This window comes from Nerophis ophidion, linkage group LG11, assembly GCF_033978795.1.
Source record: "Nerophis ophidion isolate RoL-2023_Sa linkage group LG11, RoL_Noph_v1.0, whole genome shotgun sequence".
In the NCBI taxonomy this organism is placed as follows: Eukaryota; Metazoa; Chordata; class Actinopteri; order Syngnathiformes; family Syngnathidae; genus Nerophis; species Nerophis ophidion.
The window spans coordinates 63,945,849-63,966,286 of record NC_084621.1 but is presented as its reverse complement, the minus strand read 5'-3'; the positions used below and the strand labels follow the sequence as shown (position 1 = coordinate 63,966,286).

At 42.8% G+C, this 20,438-nt stretch overlaps 1 protein-coding gene across 23 annotated transcripts in view; it reads right to left on the bottom strand.

Annotated features, from left to right (window-relative positions):
• The window catches only part of rims2a (regulating synaptic membrane exocytosis 2a), a 469,036-nt gene that overhangs the window by 342,343 nt on the left and 106,255 nt on the right, over positions 1-20,438 (bottom strand). For all 23 annotated transcript variants that reach the window (XM_061916464.1, XM_061916454.1, XM_061916457.1 and 20 more), the window contains one exon: positions 5,286-5,496. In XM_061916464.1, coding sequence (XP_061772448.1) covers positions 5,286-5,496 — 211 coding nt within the window. The remainder of the gene's footprint in view (positions 1-5,285; positions 5,497-20,438) is intronic.

Genomic DNA, 20,438 nt, shown 5'->3' with positions numbered 1-20,438 from the left:
ACAACCCTCAGTGTAACCTGTATGGCTGTTGACTAAGTATGCGTTGCAGTCGCTTTCGTGTGTAAACAGAGGCCAAATATAAAATGTGATCAGTCGGCACGGAGATCGCGTGGTGTAAAAGCGGGCGCGAAGACATATTGTGGAGGAGGTTAAAGGCATTGCAATCACTGCAAACCCTCAATATTGAAGGCCAGGTGAAAATTGGAGAATGTTATCCCCGGGTTATTTCTGAGAGAGGCACTCAAATCTAATCGTTGGGGTCGGCAAATTAGCAGCTGAGCCACATCAGAGTGATCAAAGAGCCGCAGGTTGCCGACCCCTGCTCTAGGGGAAACTGGGTAATACAAGGCACACTAACAAAGCTGTTACTATAACAATCTACAAGGTTAATATAGGTTGCTTCTCTTTCTTCCCCTCCATTTTTCTGCATTCTTTTGTATCTCTGGTTATCATTATGCATATGTATTTTTGCATTTGATCAACTGTATTGTTGATATAGAGGTAAATTATTATTATTGTTCATTTCTATTGGTATTTGCAATGCTCCATTTGTAGTGTAAAAATGCTCACTGTCATTTCTGTATTATTATTTACTTCGCTAACTGCTTCTTTGCTATCACTTTTACCATCATCTTTGTACATATCCTATTTGCTGATATTGCTCTATTGTTGTTGTTGTTGTTATTGTTGTGTTTGCTGTTGTTGTTTTTGTCTCTCTGTCTAGTCCCCCTCTTCTCCCCCACAATTTCCCCCTCTGTATTCCTTTTTTTCTCTTTCTATCCCCTCCTGCTCCGGTCCGGCTTGACCAAACGATAATAAAAATACATTTAATAAAGTCGAATACAAATAAGACAACAAGAGAAGTATCCGACACCTCTTTTTTGTCAGGTAAACGTGAACAGCCGATATGGGCATCAACTATATGATTTTCTGAGTAGCTGGACAGGACAAAAAATAAAAAATAAAAAATAAAAATAAAAAAACTTTTAGTCCCACATCAAAATACTACTATTACACGCCAAAACTACAAGCTTAATAAATCATTAAGGACTACAATCAAGATGGCGGATAAGATAGCTTGAAAACACTACAAAATTAAAATGGCGACCGGATGGTTTTCAGTTTAGGCCATTCCCACTTTCAGGGTCATAAATCAATCCCTCGTTAGCCCCTCTTAACTAGTGGATCCATGGAGGCCAAGCCCATTTCTCGGGGGGGTCAGACCCCCCCCCCACTTCCGGTTATAAAACAATCCCCCAATAACCCCTGCTGAACCCTCTTTTTGGTGGGCCTAAATCTTCTGCCATGCATTTTTTTCCCCAACAGTGTCTGTCAGAAAAAATGTATGGAAATTATCAACTAAGAACTTTGTACTACATTGTGTTCCTGACGAGAAGGCAAAAGGCTGAAACCTTCCAAGAAGAATGCTCGTAAAACCCCACTTGGACTTCCAAGCGGACAGATGGCAGAATCTGCCCAACTTCCAAAGGAACTCTTTTTGAAGTATTTTTACGAACTCTTTCTTTGATATATTTTATGGGACCCTCTTTGAACAATTTTATGGAACTTTCTTTGAACTGTTCAAGAACCGAAGGCAACGCTGGTCACGACCCACTTCCTGAGGAAGCAGCTGTGAGAAGGAGGGGGGTGAAAATCAAATAAAGAAGGATGACAACGGTCTTGGGGCAGAGCTAGGTGCAGACTGTGCAAAGAGTGTACAGTGGCCATATCTCTCCTCGGATCAGAGTCCAAATTTAATTCTGTCTCTGTTTGATTCTTTGCCTTTTTGTCTTGTTTAATAGATGTCATCAGTGTTTGAACCTGACAGTGTCACTTTCATGCAAATGTGTTCATGCTCGCTGCACTGTTTCAGTGAGGTTTTGTTTATTTCGCCAGCCATACGTCAAATGAACATTGTCTGCCAACTCATGAATTTACCATGAATTGATTAACGTGGACCCCGACTTAAACAAGTTGAAAAACTTATTCGGGTGTTACCATTTAGTGGTCAATTGTACGGAATATGTACTGTACTGTGCAATATACTAGTACACCACCATAAGGCTCACCACACATCACACAGTATGTTAGCACTGGTTTCTCAGATGCTCTACTGCAGGGGTGCCCATTACGTCGATCGCGAGGTACCAGTCGACCGCGGGGGGGGTGTCAGTCGATCTCCAGCCAGGCTATAAAAAAAATAGACCTAAAAATTAGTGATCATCAATCTTCACCAAGACGTCACTTAAATGACATTCACGGTACCGGAGGGTCTTGTGAGATGACGCTGGCTGCTGCAAGATCATTATTATTAAAAATGACCGAGAGGAAGGCGAGAAACACTTTTTATTTCAACAGACTCTCGCGCCGTACCTTCCGTCAAAACTCTAAAGGCCGACTGCACATTTCCTATCTTCACAATAAAAGCCCTGCTTCATGCTGCCTGCGCTAACTAAATACAGAGTCTCGGAAAACTGGCGTGCACAAGCGATCCCTCAAAAAGCTGGAGTGCACATCACTTGTGCACGCCAGCTTTCCGAGACTCTGTATTTAGTTAGCACAGGCAGCATGAAGCAGGGCTTTTATTGTGAAGATAGGAAATGTGCAGTCGGCCTTTAGAGTTTTGACGGAAGGTACGGCGCGAGAGTCTGTTGAAATAAAAAGTGTTTCTCGCCTTCCTCTCTGTCATTTTTTCATAATAATGAACTGGCAGCAGCCAGCGTCATCTCACAAGACCCTCGGGTGCCGTGAATGTCAATCAAGCAAGCTCCGGAATTTGCCGCCAATGTTTTTCTTGTAAAGTGTATGGAAGCTGGATGAATTAGATGCCAAAAACCAACCACTTTCATGTGGTATTGTACAGAAAGGACAACTTTTTTTCTCCTCCATTTGAAAATGTGGGCGTTATCATCATTACTGTCTGATTCCAATCAATGCAAGTCATCAGAATCAGGTAATACACCAACTTATATTCTTGTCTTCGTGAAAGAAAGACATCTATATGTGTTACACATGCTTGTATTATCATTAAACACATTTAACCTGTTTACAAAAATGTCTCTTTCATAAATAAATAAATATAAATGATATATATAAATGAGGTAGATCCCCTCGAGTTGGTCAATTGAAAAGTAGCTCGCCTGCAGAAAAAGTGTGGGCACCCCTGCTCTACTGTAATCAGCCTCGATAAGCCGACATCCAATAAAATAATATCTACCATTGTATTCCTATCAGCATTATCGCCACTGTTCAATATCTCTCTCATGCTCGTTTCAAACTATTCGGGGCTGCTGCATGTGCACGTGTACACGTCACTGCAATGGAACAACGCTTCTAACACACTAAGCAAATGCAGAAAAGGAGGTTTCTAACCACTTTGTCCTCCTGTTGCAATTCCGTGAAAGCAAGAATGCAGCAGAAAGAAAAACAAAACAGAAATGGGGAAAAAAAGGAAGTGAGAAAGGGCAACGCGGGGAGAGAAAGATTGTGAGTGGCAGTAATAGGTCCTGACAATACGACCACATACTCCTAGTAGCGAAGGATTGGATGGTATTGCATAGAAAGATTTAAGCTTATGATTAAAAACCAAAGCGGTCTAATACTAAAAGCTTGGGTTTAGTCTGTTTGGGATTTTTTTTGTAGAGTGTAGGTAAACACTTAAACAGTCACTTGCCATTCCTCGGTGGGGGGGAAAAAAGAGGAGGAATAGTTTCCTCTAGTGGCAAAATAGAACAAGTGTAGTTTAAAGGCCTACTGAAATGAGATTTTCTTATTTAAACGGGGATAGCAGGTCCATTTTATGTGTCATACTTGATCATTTCGCGATATTGCCATATTTTTGCTGAAAGGATTTAGTAGAGAACATCCACGATAAAGTTCGCAACTTTTGGTCGCCAATAGAAAAGCCCTGCCTTTACAGGAAGTCGCAGACGATGACGTCACCCGTTGAGGGCTCCTCACATCCTCACATTGTTTTTAATGGGAGCCTCCAACAAAAAGTATTGCAGTATTCGGACCGAGAAAACGACAATCTCCCCATTAATTTGAGTGAGGATGAAAGATTCATGTTTGAGGATATTGATAGCAACGGACTAGAAAAAATAAATAAATAAAAATCAAGTAGAAAAAAAAACGCGATTGCATTGAGACGGCTTCAGATGTTTTTAGACACATTTACTAGGATAATTCTGGGAAATCCCTTATCTTTCTATTGTGTTGCTAGTGTTTTAGTGAGTTTGATAGTACCTGATAGTGAAGTGAAGTGAAGTGAATTATATTTATATAGCGCTTTTTCTCTAGTGACTTAAAGCGCTTTACATAGTGAAACCCAATATCTAAGTTACATTCAAACCAGTGTGGGTGGCACTGGGAGCAAGTGGGTAAAGTGTCTTGCCTAAGGACACAACGGCAATGACTACGATGGCGGAAGCGGGAATCGAACCTGCAACCCTCAAGTTGCTGGCACGGCCGCTCTACCAACCGAGCTAAACCGGAAGAGTGTGTCCACGGGTGTCTTCTGATAGAAGTCGACGGCAGCAGTACGGACGGCAGAAGCTCAGCTGATCTCTAGTAAGTGGCGACTTTTTATCACAATTTTCTCACCGCAAACTGCTGGTTGACATTTGGTCAGGATTCATAGGAAAGCTTCACCTCCGGGAATTTTAAACAAGGAATCAACGTGTGTTTGTGTGGCTAAAGACTAAAGCTTCCCAACTCCATCTTTCTACTGTGAGTTCTCCAATTTTAATTGAACAAATTGTAAAAGATTCAGCGACACAGATGTCCAAAATACTGTGTAATTATGCGGTTAAAGCAGACGACTTTTAGCTGTGTGTGTGCGCGGCGCTAATATTTCCTTACAGTCCATGACGTTACGCGTACATGTCATCATTCCGCGACGTTTCCAACAAGAAACTCCCGGAAAATTTAAAATTGCAATTTAGTAAACTAAAAAGGCCGTATTAGCATGTGTTGCAATTTTAATATTTCATCATTGATATATAAACTATCAGACTGCGTGGTCGGTAGTAGTGGGTTTCAGTAGGCCTTTAAGTGTACGAAAATAGAGCTGGAAATTAAGACATTCAGCAAAACAGTCAATTAAAACAGAAATAGTCTATATCTATACTAGATGAAAAACAGGAGTTATTGTGAGAGATACCACTGGCTCCATTCCCAGATTATGATTTGACTGTGTAGTGCAGGGAGAAATGTGCCTGAGGACGGGACATCTGTATGTGTGTCCTTTATAAATGGAGAGTTCCAAGCGTGTGAGTCGGCGTTACCTTATTTGACCGCAGAGACACTCGTCCTCCGCACCGAGCACAGAATTTCGTTTGGCAATACGAACAGAGGTGGCCACAGCCGTCGGCAAACTTGGTTTTGTGGCATATCCCGCAGGTTGGGGCTTCGCTCTTCTGTTCCTGAGCCGGTTTTGTCTCATCCCCCATCTTCTTGACCTGGTCTTTGTACGACTCAAACTGCTGGTGCAACTTCCTGTGGGGCAGATACAGTAGGTTAAGGTTAAACAGGTCGGACGATGGCCGAAGCACTTTGTTTATTAAAGACAAAATTCATCTCAGAAATTACTCTTTCAGATAGTATTTAATAAATCAGGGGTATTCAACCAAATTGTTTTGGGGCCACTAATCCAGACAGCTAAGGACCGGACTTCTCCATTCACTTTTAGTTTTATTTTGTATATTCCGGAGAACCAGCATCATCTACAGTTAGACCTTTGATTTTGGTCTATTTATTTTGTCAGAGTTACAGGAGCCCTCTGCTGTTTTTAAGGACCTTTTTTGCAAAAATGTCCTTAAGGTCTTCAGTGTCTTCTGTCCTGAATAATTAACGGTTAAATAAATATGTAAACACGTGTGAACTGGGAAGTGAGGACGTGTGTGTGTCACTAAATGTTATACACACAGCATTATTTCAAAGGCTTAGTGCTATAGAGGGAATTCGGAAGTAGGTCTGAGCTATGTGTTAGGATGACAATTGTACTGTTTGAGCAATACTTATGAATATATTGTTCCATGTTGCAGTTCCTGCTTCGTCTACACACAAAACTGACATAAATTTTGATTAGGCGGTTGTGCACGTTTGAGTGCCACTCGGAGACGAATTCAATTGCCGAAAATAGTGATGCTCTCACAGATGTTGCCGCTGTTTTATGGTTCGATCCATCCATCCATTTCCTACCGCTTGTCCCGTTCGGGTTTGCGGGGGGTGCTGGAGCCTATCTCAGCCGCATTCGGGTGGAAGGCGGGGTACACCCCGGACAAGTCGCCACCTCATCGCAGGGCCAACACAGATAAACATGAAATTCCAAATGTTATACTTTTGCCCGAATGCAGCTGGGATAGGTTCCAGCACCCCCCTCCCCCCGACCCCGAAAGGGACAAGTGGTACAAAATAGATGGATGGATATTTGCATACAACAGAAATAAAAAAACTTAAATTTTGATAAGGAGATAAATGCTTTTATATTGAACAGGTCTGATTTAAATTAACAGGCCTCTCCGATTGTGTGTATTTACAATTACATACATACAAACATATACATACATACACACACACACATATATATATATATATATATATATATATATATATATATATATATATATATATATATACACACCAACATATATTCATACATACAAACATATATGTATATACATACATACATGTACATATATACAAATATATACATATACATGTATATACGGGCTTCACGGTGGAAGAGGGGTTAGTGCGTCTGCCTCACAATACGAAGGTCCTGCAGTCCTGGGTTCAAATCCAGGCTGAGGATCTTTCTGTGTGGAGTTTGCATGTTCTCCCCGTGAATGCGTGGGTTCCCTCCGGGTACTCCGGCTTCCTCCCACTTCCAAAGACATGCACCTGGGGATAGGTTGATTGGCAACACTAAATTGGCCCTAGTGTGTGAATGTGAGTGTGAATGTTGTCTGTCTTTCTGTGTTGGCCCTGCGATGAGGTGGCGACTTGTCCAGGGTGTACCCCGCCTTCCGCCCGATTGTAGCTGAGATAGGCGCCAGCGCCCCCCGTGACCCCGAAAGGGAATAAGCGGTAGAAAATGGATGGATACATGTATATACATACATATACATGTATATACATTTACATATATATATATATATATATATATATATATATACACACACAAACATATATTCATACATACAAACATATATGTATATACATACATACATATACATGTATATATATATATATACATATACATGTATATACATTTACATATATATATATATGCACATATATACATATGCATATATATACATACACATATACATATATATATACACACATATGCATATATATATATATACACACACACACATATATATATATATATATATATATATATACACACACACATACATACACATATACATATGTGTATGTATAATTAGTGTATGTATGTATATTAGCTGGAGACAAAAAAATGTAACTGCAGATATATGTTTTTCAAATGAACTCTTTATGTGGATGTCATGTGAAAACAATCTTTTTAAATTTAGCTTATTTTATTTTGTGTGAACATTTCCACAAAAAGCACTCGATAATAATTAAAAAAATTATACTTTTTTTGAAATAAAAAAAACACAACACACCAGATCACACACAAAAAAATAATTCAGAAAACATTATAAAATCGTGAAATGTAAAATAGATTCTAGCATTTTTTCTAAATTTAAAAACTAATTTGCGCCTGGATTTTTTATTCAAATAACATCTAAATTCCCAGACAAAAATAGAAAAAAGCACTAAGTCATTGGCAGTATTGTACATCACCAACTGTCCAATAGATGGCCTCCTACTGCTACAGCTACATAGCGGCTGATCTTTTGCTGAAGACCCTGAACTCTTGACACGTCCTTAAAACCTACCGAAAACACATGGACTGGTCACATGCATTTTGTATGACACATGTCAATTGAGCATCTCCTTAGAAACTAAACACTGGGCTGACTTCATAATATGGCGATCAGAATTGGTTTCGCCCCACATATCCCCTGCAACATTCATTAGTGCTCGTGAATTATTAAGCAGCACTATCCTTTTACCACATAGGTGTATTTGTGTGCGTGCGTGCGTGTGTGTGTGTGTGCGTGTGTGCGTGTTTGAGCTAAACACGCTTCCTTTACTCTCAGTCAGTGCTTTTTAATCCTGAGTAGAGTACAGCAAGCCCTAGACCGCTACCTGCCTGTGCGTGCTATTGTTAGCGTGCACGTGGCATCAAAACATGCGCGAGTATGTCTCTTGTTGCACAGAGGAATTAGAAGTGCCACAGCCTTTGTGAGATAACCAAGCAGAGATTAGTGCGTCTCCTTGTTCGACAGATCTCACTAAATCTCATTTGCTGACAGAGGGTCTGATAACAGGCTGGGGGGGAAAAACTGTGCTACAAGGGCCACTGTTAAAAGGGATCACTTGAATAAGACTGTAAGCAATCAACATGTTTTATTCTAACTTCATCAGAGCGCTACATTCAAATACTCATAATATCGGTACTGCAGGGGCGCTCACACTTTTTCTGCAGGCGAGCTACTTTTCAATTGACCAAGTCGAGGAGATCTACCTCATTCCTATTTATAATTTATATTTATTTATTTATGAAACATTTTTGTTAACAAGATAATGGTGTTTAATGATAATACAAGCATGTTTAACACACATAGATTCCTTTCTTTCATGAAGACAAGAATATATCCATCCATCCATCCATCATCTTCCGCTTATCCAAGGTCGGGTCGCGGGGGCAACAGCCTAAGCAGGGAAACCCAGACTTCCCTCTCCCCAGCCACTTCGTCTAGCTCTTCCCGGGGGATCCCGAGGCGTTCCCAGGCCAGCCGGGAGACATAGTCTTCCCAACGTGTCCTGGGTCTTCCCCGTGGCCTCCTACCGGTTGGACGTGCCCTAAACACCTCCCTAGGGAGGCGTTCGGGTGGCATCCTGACCAGATGCCCGAACCACCTCATCTGGCTCCTCTCGATGTGGAGGAGCAGCGGCTTTACTTTGAGTTCCTCCCGGATGGCAGAGCTTCTCACCCTATCTCTAAGGGAGAGCCCCGCCACACGGCGGAGGAAACTCATTTCGGCCGCTTGTACCCGTGATCTTATCCTTTCGGTCATGACCCAAAGCTCATGACCATAGGTGAGGATGGGAACGTAGATCGACCGGTAAATTGAGAGCTTTGCCTTCCGGCTCAGCTCCTTCTTCACCACAACGGATCGGTACAACGTCCGCATTACTGAAGACGCCGCACCGATCCGCCTGTCGATCTCACGATCCACTCTTCCCTCACTCGTGAACAAGACTCCTAGGTACTTGAACTCCTCCACTTGGGGCAGGGTCTCCTCCCCAACCCGGAGATGGCACTCCACCCTTTTCCGGGCGAGAACCATGGACTCGGATTTGGAGGTGCTGATTCTCATTCCGGTCGCTTCACACTCGGCTGCGAACCGATCCAGCGAGAGCTGAAGATCCCGGTCAGATGAAGCCATCAGGACCACATCATCTGCAAAAAGCAGAGACCTAATCCTGCGGTTACCAAACCGGAACCCCTCAACGCCTTGACTGCGCCTAGAAATTCTGTCCATAAAAGTTATGAACAGAATCGGTGACAAAGGACAGCCTTGGCGGAGTCCAACCCTCACTGGAAATGTGTTCGACTTACTGCCGGCAATGCGAACCAAGCTCTGGCACTGATCGTACAGGGAACGGACCGCCACAATAAGACAGTCCGATACCCCATACTCTCTGAGCACTCCCCACAGGACTTCCCGAGGGACACGGTCGAATGCCTTCTCCAAGTCCACAAAGCACATGTAGACTGGTTGGGCAAACTCCCATGCACCCTCAAGAACCCTGCCGAGAGTATAGAGCTGGTCCACAGTTCCACGACCAGGACGAAAACCACACTGTTCCTCCTGAATCCGAGGTTCGACTATCCGACGTAGCCTCCTCTCCAGTACACCTGAATAAACCTTACCGGGAAGGCTGAGGAGTGTGATCCCACGATAGTGGGAACACACCCTCCGGTCCCCCTTCTTAAAGAGAGGAACCACCACCCCGGTCTGCCAATCCAGAGGTACCGCCCCCGATGTCCACGCGATGCTGCAAAGTCTTGTCAACCAAGACAGCCCCACAGCATCCAGAGCCTTAAGGAACTCCGGGCGGATCTCGTCCACCCCTGGGGCCTTGCCACCGAGGAGCTTTTTAACTACCTCAGCGACCTCAGCCCCAGAAATAGGAGAGTCCACCACAGATTCCCCAGGCACTGCTTCCTCATAGGAAGACGTGTTGGTGGGATTGAGGAGGTCTTCGAAGTATTCCTTCCACCTATCCACAACATCCGCAGTTGAGGTCAGCAGAACACCATCCGCACCATACACGGTGTTGATAGTGCACTGCTTCCCCTTCCTGAGGCGGCGGACGGTGGTCCAGAATCGCTTCGAAGCCGTCCGGAAGTCGTTTTCCATGGCTTCCCCGAACTCTTCCCATGTCCGAGTTTTTGCCTCCGCGACCGCTGAAGCTGCACACCGCTTGGCCTGTCGGTACCTGTCCACTGCCTCCGGAGTCCTATGAGCCAAAAGGACCCGATAGGACTCCTTCTTCAGCTTGACGGCATCCCTCACCGCTGGTGTCCACCAAGGGGTTTTAGGATTGCCGCCCCGACAGGCACCAACTACCTTGCGGCCACAGCTCCGATCTGCCGCCTCGACAATAGAGGTGCGGAACATGGTCCACTCGGACTCAATGTCCAGCACCTCCCTCGTGACATGTTCAAAGTTCTTCCGGAGGTGGGAATTGAAACTTTGTCTGACAGGAGACTCTGCCAGACGTTCCCAGCAGACCCTCACAATGCGTTTGGGCCTCCCAGGTCTGTCCGGCATCCTCCCCCACCATCGCAGCCAACTCACCACCAGGTGGTGATCGGTAGAAAGCTCCGCCCCTCTCTTCACCCGAGTGTCCAAAACATGAGGCCGCAAATCCGATGACACAACTACAAAGTCGATCATGGAACTGCGGCCTAGGGTATCCTGGTGCCAAGTGCACATATGGACACCCTTATGTTTGAACATGGTGTTTGTTATGGACAAACTGTGACGAGCACAAAAGTCCAATAACAAAACACCACTCGGGTTCAGATCCGGGCGGCCATTCTTCCCAATCACGCCTCTCCAGGTTTCACTGTCGTTGCCAACGTGAGCGTTGAAGTCTCCCAGTAGGACAAGGGAATCACCCGGGGGAGCACTTTCCAGTACTCCCTCGAGTGTTCCCAAAAAGGGTGGGTACTCTGAACTGCTGTTTGGTGCATAAGCACAAACAACAGTCAGGACCCGTCCCCCCACCCGAAGGCGGAGGGAGGCTACCCTTTTGTCCACCGGGTTGAACTCCAACGTACAGGCTTTGAGCCGGGGGGAAACAAGAATTGCCACCCCAGCCCGTCGCCTCTCACTGCCGGCAACGCCAGAGTGGAAGAGGGTCCAATCCCTCTCGAGAGAAGTGGTTCCAGAGCCCTTGCTGTGCGTCGAAGTGAGTCCAACTATATCCAGCCGGAATTTCTCGACTTCGCGCACTAGCTCAGGCTCCTTCCCCCCCAGTGACGTGACGTTCCACGTCCCAAGAGCTAGCTTCTGTAGCCGAGGATCGGACCGCCAAGTGCCCTGCCTTCGGCTGTCGCCCAGCTCACAATGCACCCGACCTCTATGGCCCCTGCTATGGGTGGTGAGCCCATTGGAGGGGTGACCCACGTTGCCTCTTCGGGCTGTGCCCGGCCGGGCCCCATGGGAACAGGCCCGGCCACCAGGCGCTCGCCATCGTGCCCCACCTCCGGGCCTGGCTCCAGAGGGGGGCCCCGGTGACCCGCGTCCGGGCGAGGGAAATCTGGGTCCATGGTTTTTCATCTTCATAAAGGTCTTCGAGCTGCTCTTTGTCTGATCCCTCACCTAGAACCTGTTTGCCTTGGGAGACCCTACCAGGGGGCTTTATGCCCCCGGACAACATAGCTCCTAGGATCATTGGGACACGCAAACTCCTCTACCACGATAAGGTTGCAGCTCAGCTACTTTTCAATTGACCAAGTCGAGGAGATCTACCTCATTCCTATTTATAATTTATATTTATTTATTTATGAAACATTTTTGTTAACAAGATAATGGTGTTTAATGATAATACAAGCATGTTTAACACACATAGATTCCTTTCTTTCATGAAGACAAGAATATAAGTTGGTGTATTTGATTCTGATGACTTGCATTGATTGGAATCAGACAGTGGTGCTGATAACGTCCGCATTTTCAAATGGAGGAAAAAAAAAAGTCCTCCTTTCTGTCCAATACCACATGAAAGTGGTTGGATTTGGCATCTCATTTGTCCAACTTGCATACTCGTTTTTAAACACTTTGTTATGAGAGTAGCATATGTGTGTGGCCCTTTAATGTCTGGCAGCAGGTGAGTGACGTCAGTGACTGTGCGGGTGGGCAAGCAAGTGAGAAAGCGGTCGCTGAGGGCGGGGGAGAAATACATTGGCATCAAACTCCGTAGCTTGCTAGCTTGTGCACGCTAGCTTTCTGAGACTCTTATTTTGTTAGCACAGGCAGGATGAAACAGGTCTTTTATGGTGAAGACAGGAACTGTGCAGTCGGTCTTTAGAGTTTTGACAGTATGTACGGAGTCTCTAGAAATAAAATGTGTTTCTCTGCGTCCGCCCTGTTAGTGATTTTTTTCTTAAATATGAGCTCGCAGCAGCCAGCGTCATCTCACAAGATCCTCGGGTGCCGAGAATGTCAAACAACTGACGAAAGTGAAGTCTTGGTATGATTGATGATTGCTCATTTTTATGTCTATTTTTTAATGCCTGGCTTGAGATCGACTGACACACCCTCCGAGATCGACCAGTCGATCGCGATCGACGTAATGCCCACCCCTGCGGTACTGTATTGATGTTGTTTGATGTTGATGTATACCATGAATTGATTAACATGGACCCCGACTTAAACAAGTTGAAAAACTTATTCGGGTGTTACCATTTAGTGGACAATTGTACGGAATATGTACTGTACTGTGCAACCTACTAATAAAAGTTTTAGTCAATTAATCAATCAATGTTATGAACGGAAAAGTGCAATCTTGTATTGACAGGCAAAACTGAGCAATCCCAAGACCACCTGAATATAATTACTATTGAAAACTTGATTATGTGTATTAATTTATCCGTACAACAGACTGAGTGAGTTAGCTTCTTTATACAAACCCTGTCTCCATTTGAGTTGGGAAATTGTATTACATGTGAATATGAACGGAATACAATGATTTGCAAATCCTTTTCAAGCCATATTCAGTTGAATATGCAACAAAGACAACATATTTGATGTTCAAACTGATAAACATTTTTTTTGTGCAAATAATCATTAACTTTAGAATTTGATGCCAGCATCACGTGACAAAGAAGTTGGGAAAGGTTGCAATAAATACTGATAAAGTTGAGGAATGCTCATCAAACGCTTTTTTTGGAACATCCCACAGGTGTGCAGGCTAATTGGGAACAGGTGGGTGCCATGATTGGCTATAAAAACAACTTCCCGAAAAATGCTCAGTCTTTCACAAGAAAGGAGAGGGCGAAGTACACCCCTTTGTCCACAACTGCGTGAGCAAATAGTCAAACATTTTAAGAACAACGTTTCTCAAAGTGCAATATCTAGAAATGTATGGATTTCAACATCTACGGTCCATAATATCATCAAAAGGTTCAGAGAATCTGGAGAAATCACTCCACGTAAGCGGCATGGCCGGAAACCAACATTGAATGACTGTGACCTTCGATCCCTCAGACGGCACTGTATCAATAACCGACATCAATCTCTAAAGGATATCACCACATGGGATCAGGAACACTTCAGAAAACCACGAGATCATCTAAGCTGGACTGATGCATAGTGTTCTGTGGTCTGACGAGTCCACATTTCAAATTGTTTTTGGAAATATTTGACATTGTGTCATCCGGACCAAAGGGGAAGCGAACCATTCAGACTGTTATCAACGCAAAGTTCAAAAGCCAGCATCTGTGATGGTATGGGGGTGCATTAGTGCCCAAGGCATGGGTAACTTACACATCTGTGAAGGCACCATTAATGCTGAAAGGTACATGCAGGTTTTGGAACAACATATGCTGCCATCTAAGCGCCGTCTTTTTCATGGACGCCCCTGTTTATTTCAGCAAGACAATGCCAAGCCACATTCAGCACGTGTTACAACAGCGTGGCTTCATAAAAAAAGAGTGCGGGTACTTTCCTGGCCTGCCTACAGTCCAGACCTGTCTCCCATTGAAAATGTGTGGCGCATTATGAAGCGTAAAATACGACAGCGGAGACCCCGTACTGTTGAACAACAGAAGCTCTACATAAAACAAGAATGGGAAATAATTCCACTTTCAAAGCTTCAACAATTAGTTTCCTCAGTTCCCAAACGTTTATTGAGTGTGATTAAAAGAAAATGTGATGTAACACAGTGGTGAACATGCCCTTTCCCATCTACTTTAGCACGTGTTGCAGCCATGAAATTCTAAGTTAATAATTATTTGCAAAAAAAAAATAGTTTATAAGTTTGAACATCAAATATCTTGTCTTTGTAGTGCATTCAATTGAATATGAGTTGAAAAGGATTTGCAAATCATTGTATTCCGTTTATATTTACATCTAACACAATTTCCCAACTCATATGGAAACGGGGTTTGTATATTCTTTGTTTTTTCTTTTCATTCCTGAGATTATACATGATTGCGGATATAGAGAACATACAAACCCTTTATTTGTTGAATCACAAATATTGAAATTTGAACAATTTAGTGCATTTGCAAACAGCTAAAATGACGTACAAAGCAAACTATAACCTGTTACCCACACGTGTACAACAATTCTTCTCAACAAAAGTGGAGAATTATAACCTTAAAGCAGACCTGGGCAATTAATTTGACTCGGGGGCCAAATTTTGAGAAATAAATGTGTCTAGGGGCCGTTATGTCTATTTTTAGGAACAAAACCTCACAATAATATCTGATTGAATGCTAAAAACTTTATAACAGACCGCCTTAAAAAACAGAAATACATTTTAGTTGATTTTACTGAATGACAAACCCAGAATGTACATGAAAATAAAGAATATAGGATTTACAATATTAACTATGAACGATAAAACACTGAATATTAACAACATACAAACGTCACACCCCATCTCAATCGACATATTTTACAATCAAGCAAAACGCAACAAAAAAATGCAACAAACAGAGCGAAATATGAACGCGAAGAGTAAAAAAAAAAAAAAAAACACCTACAATGTGATATATTTGATATGTCACGAATTTTTAGAACTTTGTTGTGAAACTCTCCCCTTCTGCGTCCGTCCCTGACACCCGCATTTCAGGCTGGCCGCTCTAGAAACACTCTGTGGAAACGCTCCCCACCCACACTGCTTGGTGCCTCGTCTGAGCTGCTGTGACCTACATTACCATAGTAACTAATTGGATTACCATAGTAACTATATAGATGACCATAGTAACTACTATATCATGCAGATTACAACCATTGAAATACTTTGTAAAGTTCAAAACTTACGGTGATTAGAAAACATCACTGCACATCATTATAGCAGCTACCGTATTTCCTTGAATAGCCGCCGGGGCGCTAATTAATTTAAATCCTCTTCTCACTCCTGCACTTATTCAAGGCATGCGGGAAAGTAAGCAGGCGCTAATCATTTTAAATCCTCTTCTCACCCCTGCGCTTACCAATGGCATGCAGTAAAAAATTGAGTGTGATATGAAAACATTTTTAAAAAATTCTTCTGGGGCTGCGGCCCAGTGGTTGGGGACCACAGCTCTACAAGATTTCATCGCACCCACCTTAACACAATGCTATCTGCGTGCCGGTCGGATGCATGCATATCACTGCTTCTCATACGTGATTGCAATGCATACTTGGTCAACAGCCATACCTTTGACACTGATGGTTATGATATAAACAACTTCAACACTCTTACTAATATGCGCCACACTCTGTGAACTCTAACCAAACAAGAATAACAAACACATTTCTGGAGAACATTGGCTCTGTAGGACATTATAAACGCAACATAAGAATTACCCAGAATTCCAATGCATCCATGACTCTTGGCTATATTATACACGCGCCCCCAACCCCGCCCACCTCAACCGTTGCACGGAAAGGGGGTTGTGGGGGCAGGGTTTGGTGCTAGCTAGGAAATGTGCAGTCGGCCTTTAGAGTTTTGACGGAAGGGACGGCGCGAAAGTCTGTTGAAATAAAAAGTGTTTCTCGCCTTCCTCTCTGTCATTTTTTCATAATAATGAACTGGCAGCAGCCAGCGTCATCTCACAAGACCCTCGGGTGCCGTGAATGTCAATCAAGCAAGCTACGGAATTTGCCGCCAATGTTTTTCTTGTAAAGTGTATGGAAGCTGGATGAATTAGATGCCAAAAACCAACCACTTTCATGTGGTATTGTACAGAAAGGACAACTTGTTTTCTCCTCCATTTGAAAATGTGGGCGTTATCATCATTACTGTCTGATTCCAATCAATGCAAGTCATCAGAATCAGGTAATACACCAACTTATATTTTTGTCTTCGTGAAAGAAAGACATCTATATGTGTTACACATGCTTGTATTATCATTAAACACATTTAACTTGTTTACAAAAATGTCTCTTTCATAAATAAATAAATATAAATGATATATATATATAAATGAGGTAGATCCCCTCAAGTTGGTCAATTGAAAAGTAGCTCGCCTGCAGAAAAAGTGTGGGCACCCCTGGCCTATGCATTTCAGTACGTATGTTTTAATGTGCATTGTAAAAAAAAATCATGTAGATTTTATGGAAAAAAACTGGCAGCCTGAATTTTACTGTAAAATTCACAGTGTTTTTTAAAGTTCCCTCACACACACACAGACACACACACACACTAGAGCTGCGCGGATAGGCAATTATATCATCCGCAACCGCATCACTAAAGTCGTCATCCACCCGCCATCCACCCGAACCAACATTTTATCAGAACCGCAACCGCTCGCCCGTTGTTATATATCCGGAGTCCACTAAAAGAGCTAGTTTGAACCGTGTCACAAAGTAAAGAAGTCAATGGGAGCCGCTAACGTTCTCACGAATATCCAATGTTAATCACTCAGATAACGGGAATAAGGGCGTGCTGTGAAGCCAATGCATTTGACACCTTCGACAACATGTGCGAACCGATTGTTAATCCAGCAACATGCTGTATGCAGTTTATGCAAACACATGTACAAGATTGAAGGGCATACTAGGTGATACAGAGTACACTAATGGTTGTGATATAAACAATTTCAACACTCTTGCGCCACACTGTGAAGACACACCAAACAAGAACGACGAACACCTTTCGGGAGAACATCCTCACAGTAACACAACATAAACGCGACACAACAAATACCCATAATCCTTTGTATCCATGACACTTCCTGGATATATTTTACACCCAAGCGCCCTATATATATTCAGGAAGTCTCATGGACGCAAAGGATTCTGGGTATTTCGTTGTGTTGCGTTTATGTTGTGTTACTGTGAGGATGTTCTCCCGAAATGTGTTTGTCATTCTTGTTTGGTGTGGCTTCACAGTGTGGCGCATATTAGTAAGAGTGTTAAAATTGTTTATATCACAACCATTAGTGTACTCTATGTCACCCGGTATGCCTTGCAGTCGTGTGTGTGTGTCAGTGGAAGCCACGCACAATATATTGCTGGACTTGCAAGTAAATTGTACATGTTATAGAAGGCGACAAAGCCAATGGATTCATAGCACGCCTTAATACTTATTAAATGGGGGACTGCCGGCAGACATACTTGAGAATGTTTACGTCAACTAATGTCTTCTTCGCTTTGTGACACGGGTACAAAATGGCTCTTTGAACGGTAAAAGTTACCGATCTCTGAACCATGTACATCATATATTTCCAAATGGTTCAACCGCCACCCGCCCGAATCTATTTAAAATCAATTTTTTCGTCATGTCACCCGCCCGACCCGCGGTTTATCCGCGGACTCCGCGGATGAGACCGCAAACCGCGCATCTCTAACACACACACACACAAACACACACTCACACACACACACTAGGGGAAATCATCCTCTGCATTTGACCCATCCCTATTCTCACCCCCTGGGAGGTGAGGGGAGCAGTGAGCAGCAGCAGTGGCCGCGCTCAGGAATCATTTTGGTGATTTAACCCCCAATTCCAACCCTTGATGCTGAGTGCCAAGCAGGGAGGCAACGGGCCCCATTTTTAAACTCATTGGTAAGACTCGGCTGGGGTTTGAACTCACGACCTTCCAGTCTCAGGGCAGACACTCTAACCACAAGGCCACTGTGCAGGTATTTACAGCATATTATTGTAAATAGACAAACACTAAAAAACACAGATTTTTTATTTATCAGGAAACTGAGCTACCAGTTTTTATGTTAAAATTGTCATTCTTCCAGTGTAAAATTTGATGGATAACTTGCTTTGTAATCATTTTTATTGGTCGGATATTTATGTATCCATCCATCCATCCATTTTCTACCGCTTATTCCCTTTGGGGTCGTTTAGCACAATAACATGTTTGGAATGTACTGTATGATGATATGCGTTGCATTTTCAGATATTTAAGTTAAAAATATATGCAATGGCATGCGGTACATGTATTCTTTATGTCAAAATGAAACAAAGTAATATATTTAGTGGGAAAAATAAAGTACTTTATTGACTTATATTATTTCCAGGATTTCGCTGGCTAAATTAAATGATCCAGCGGGCAACTTCTGGCCCTCGGGCCTTGCGTTTGACACCAGTGCTATAGAATGAGTGTAGTAGACACAAATAATGAAAATCTCCCCTGCCATTGGAGAAACACTGCAGTAAGCAATGATTACCACACACAGGATCATGACTATTACATTGTCCTTGAGTGATAAAATACATAATAAAATCATTCATTGTGGTCAAATATGAATTTAGTTACATTACACTTAATGCCAGATCAGCTCTCATAGTATCCCTAATGAATGCATTTTCTACAAAATGCATAGAAGGGAAAAAAAAAAAAAAAAAAAAAGCTGAGCTTCGCCAAGTAAGACCAGGCAGCTGGTCCACCGTGGCTTCACCTTTTCAAACGCGGTCAAATGTAGGTGAGAGCGCTGATAAGTAATCATACACTGTTCATTGTAGCATCAGTATCCTTAACTCTGGGACGTGCCCCAGCGGCGACACGCTGCAGGTAACACGAGCCTCTCTTTTGGACATATGGCAGACTCAAAATACCCACGGCCAAGGTGAAATAAACACGTGCTTTATGCCACTGCTCGGTTCTTGTACTCAATAACAAAAGTAAAATAAGAAAAGCAGCGATGCACATTTACCCTACGTGAACCAGGACGCATTTATGCTCGAAGGTGTATAAAGGTAAATTATGGGCGGCTATACAAAAGCCCAAGCAGAAAACAGAACATATTTATAATTTTGTGTCTAACATACAACAAATATGATATACAAATTCATATAATACAGTTGAATATTGTAAAATATATTTTTGAAGATTGTAATAATTGACATTTTTTGTATACTGTATGTCACTTCAGGACTTATTGGGTTAAAGCAGGCCTGGGCAATTATTTTGATGTGTCTGGAACACTAATACAAAACCTCACCATAATGTCTGATTGAATGCTAAAAATGTTGAGACAGACCGCCTTAAAAAACGGAATGGAATTTTACTTTTTTTTTACTGGATGAGACAACCCAGAATGTGCATGAAAATAAAGAACCTGGGATTTACGATATTAGCTACGAACGATAAAACGCTGAATATTGACAACAGTTTGTCTATGTTTTAGTTTTTTCCTCCGCATTTGTCTGTTTCCTGTGTTTAGTATTTCCTGTCTTTTAGTTCCTGTCAAGTGCTCTTAATTTGTCAGCTTCCTGTCTTGTTCCCTGAGTGCTGTGTTCCTCCTCAGTGTGTTTAGTATTTCCTGTCTTGATGGATTGTTCCTGTCTAGTGCTCTTATTTTGTCAGCTTCCTGTCTTGTTCCCTGAGTGCTGTGTTCCCCTTCGGCTGCGGCTGATTGGCATTTGGCCACACCTGTTGCCAATCAGCCGGCTCCTATTTGTACCTCCTTTGTCTTGTGGAATGGAATTTTACTTTTTTTTACTGGATGAGACAACCCAGAATGTACATGAAAATAAAGAACCTGGGATTTACGATATTAGCTACAAACGATAAAACGCTGAATATTGACAACATGTGTGTTAGGCTTGCCCTTGACAGTTTGTCTATGTTTTAGTTTTTTCCTCTGCATTTGTCT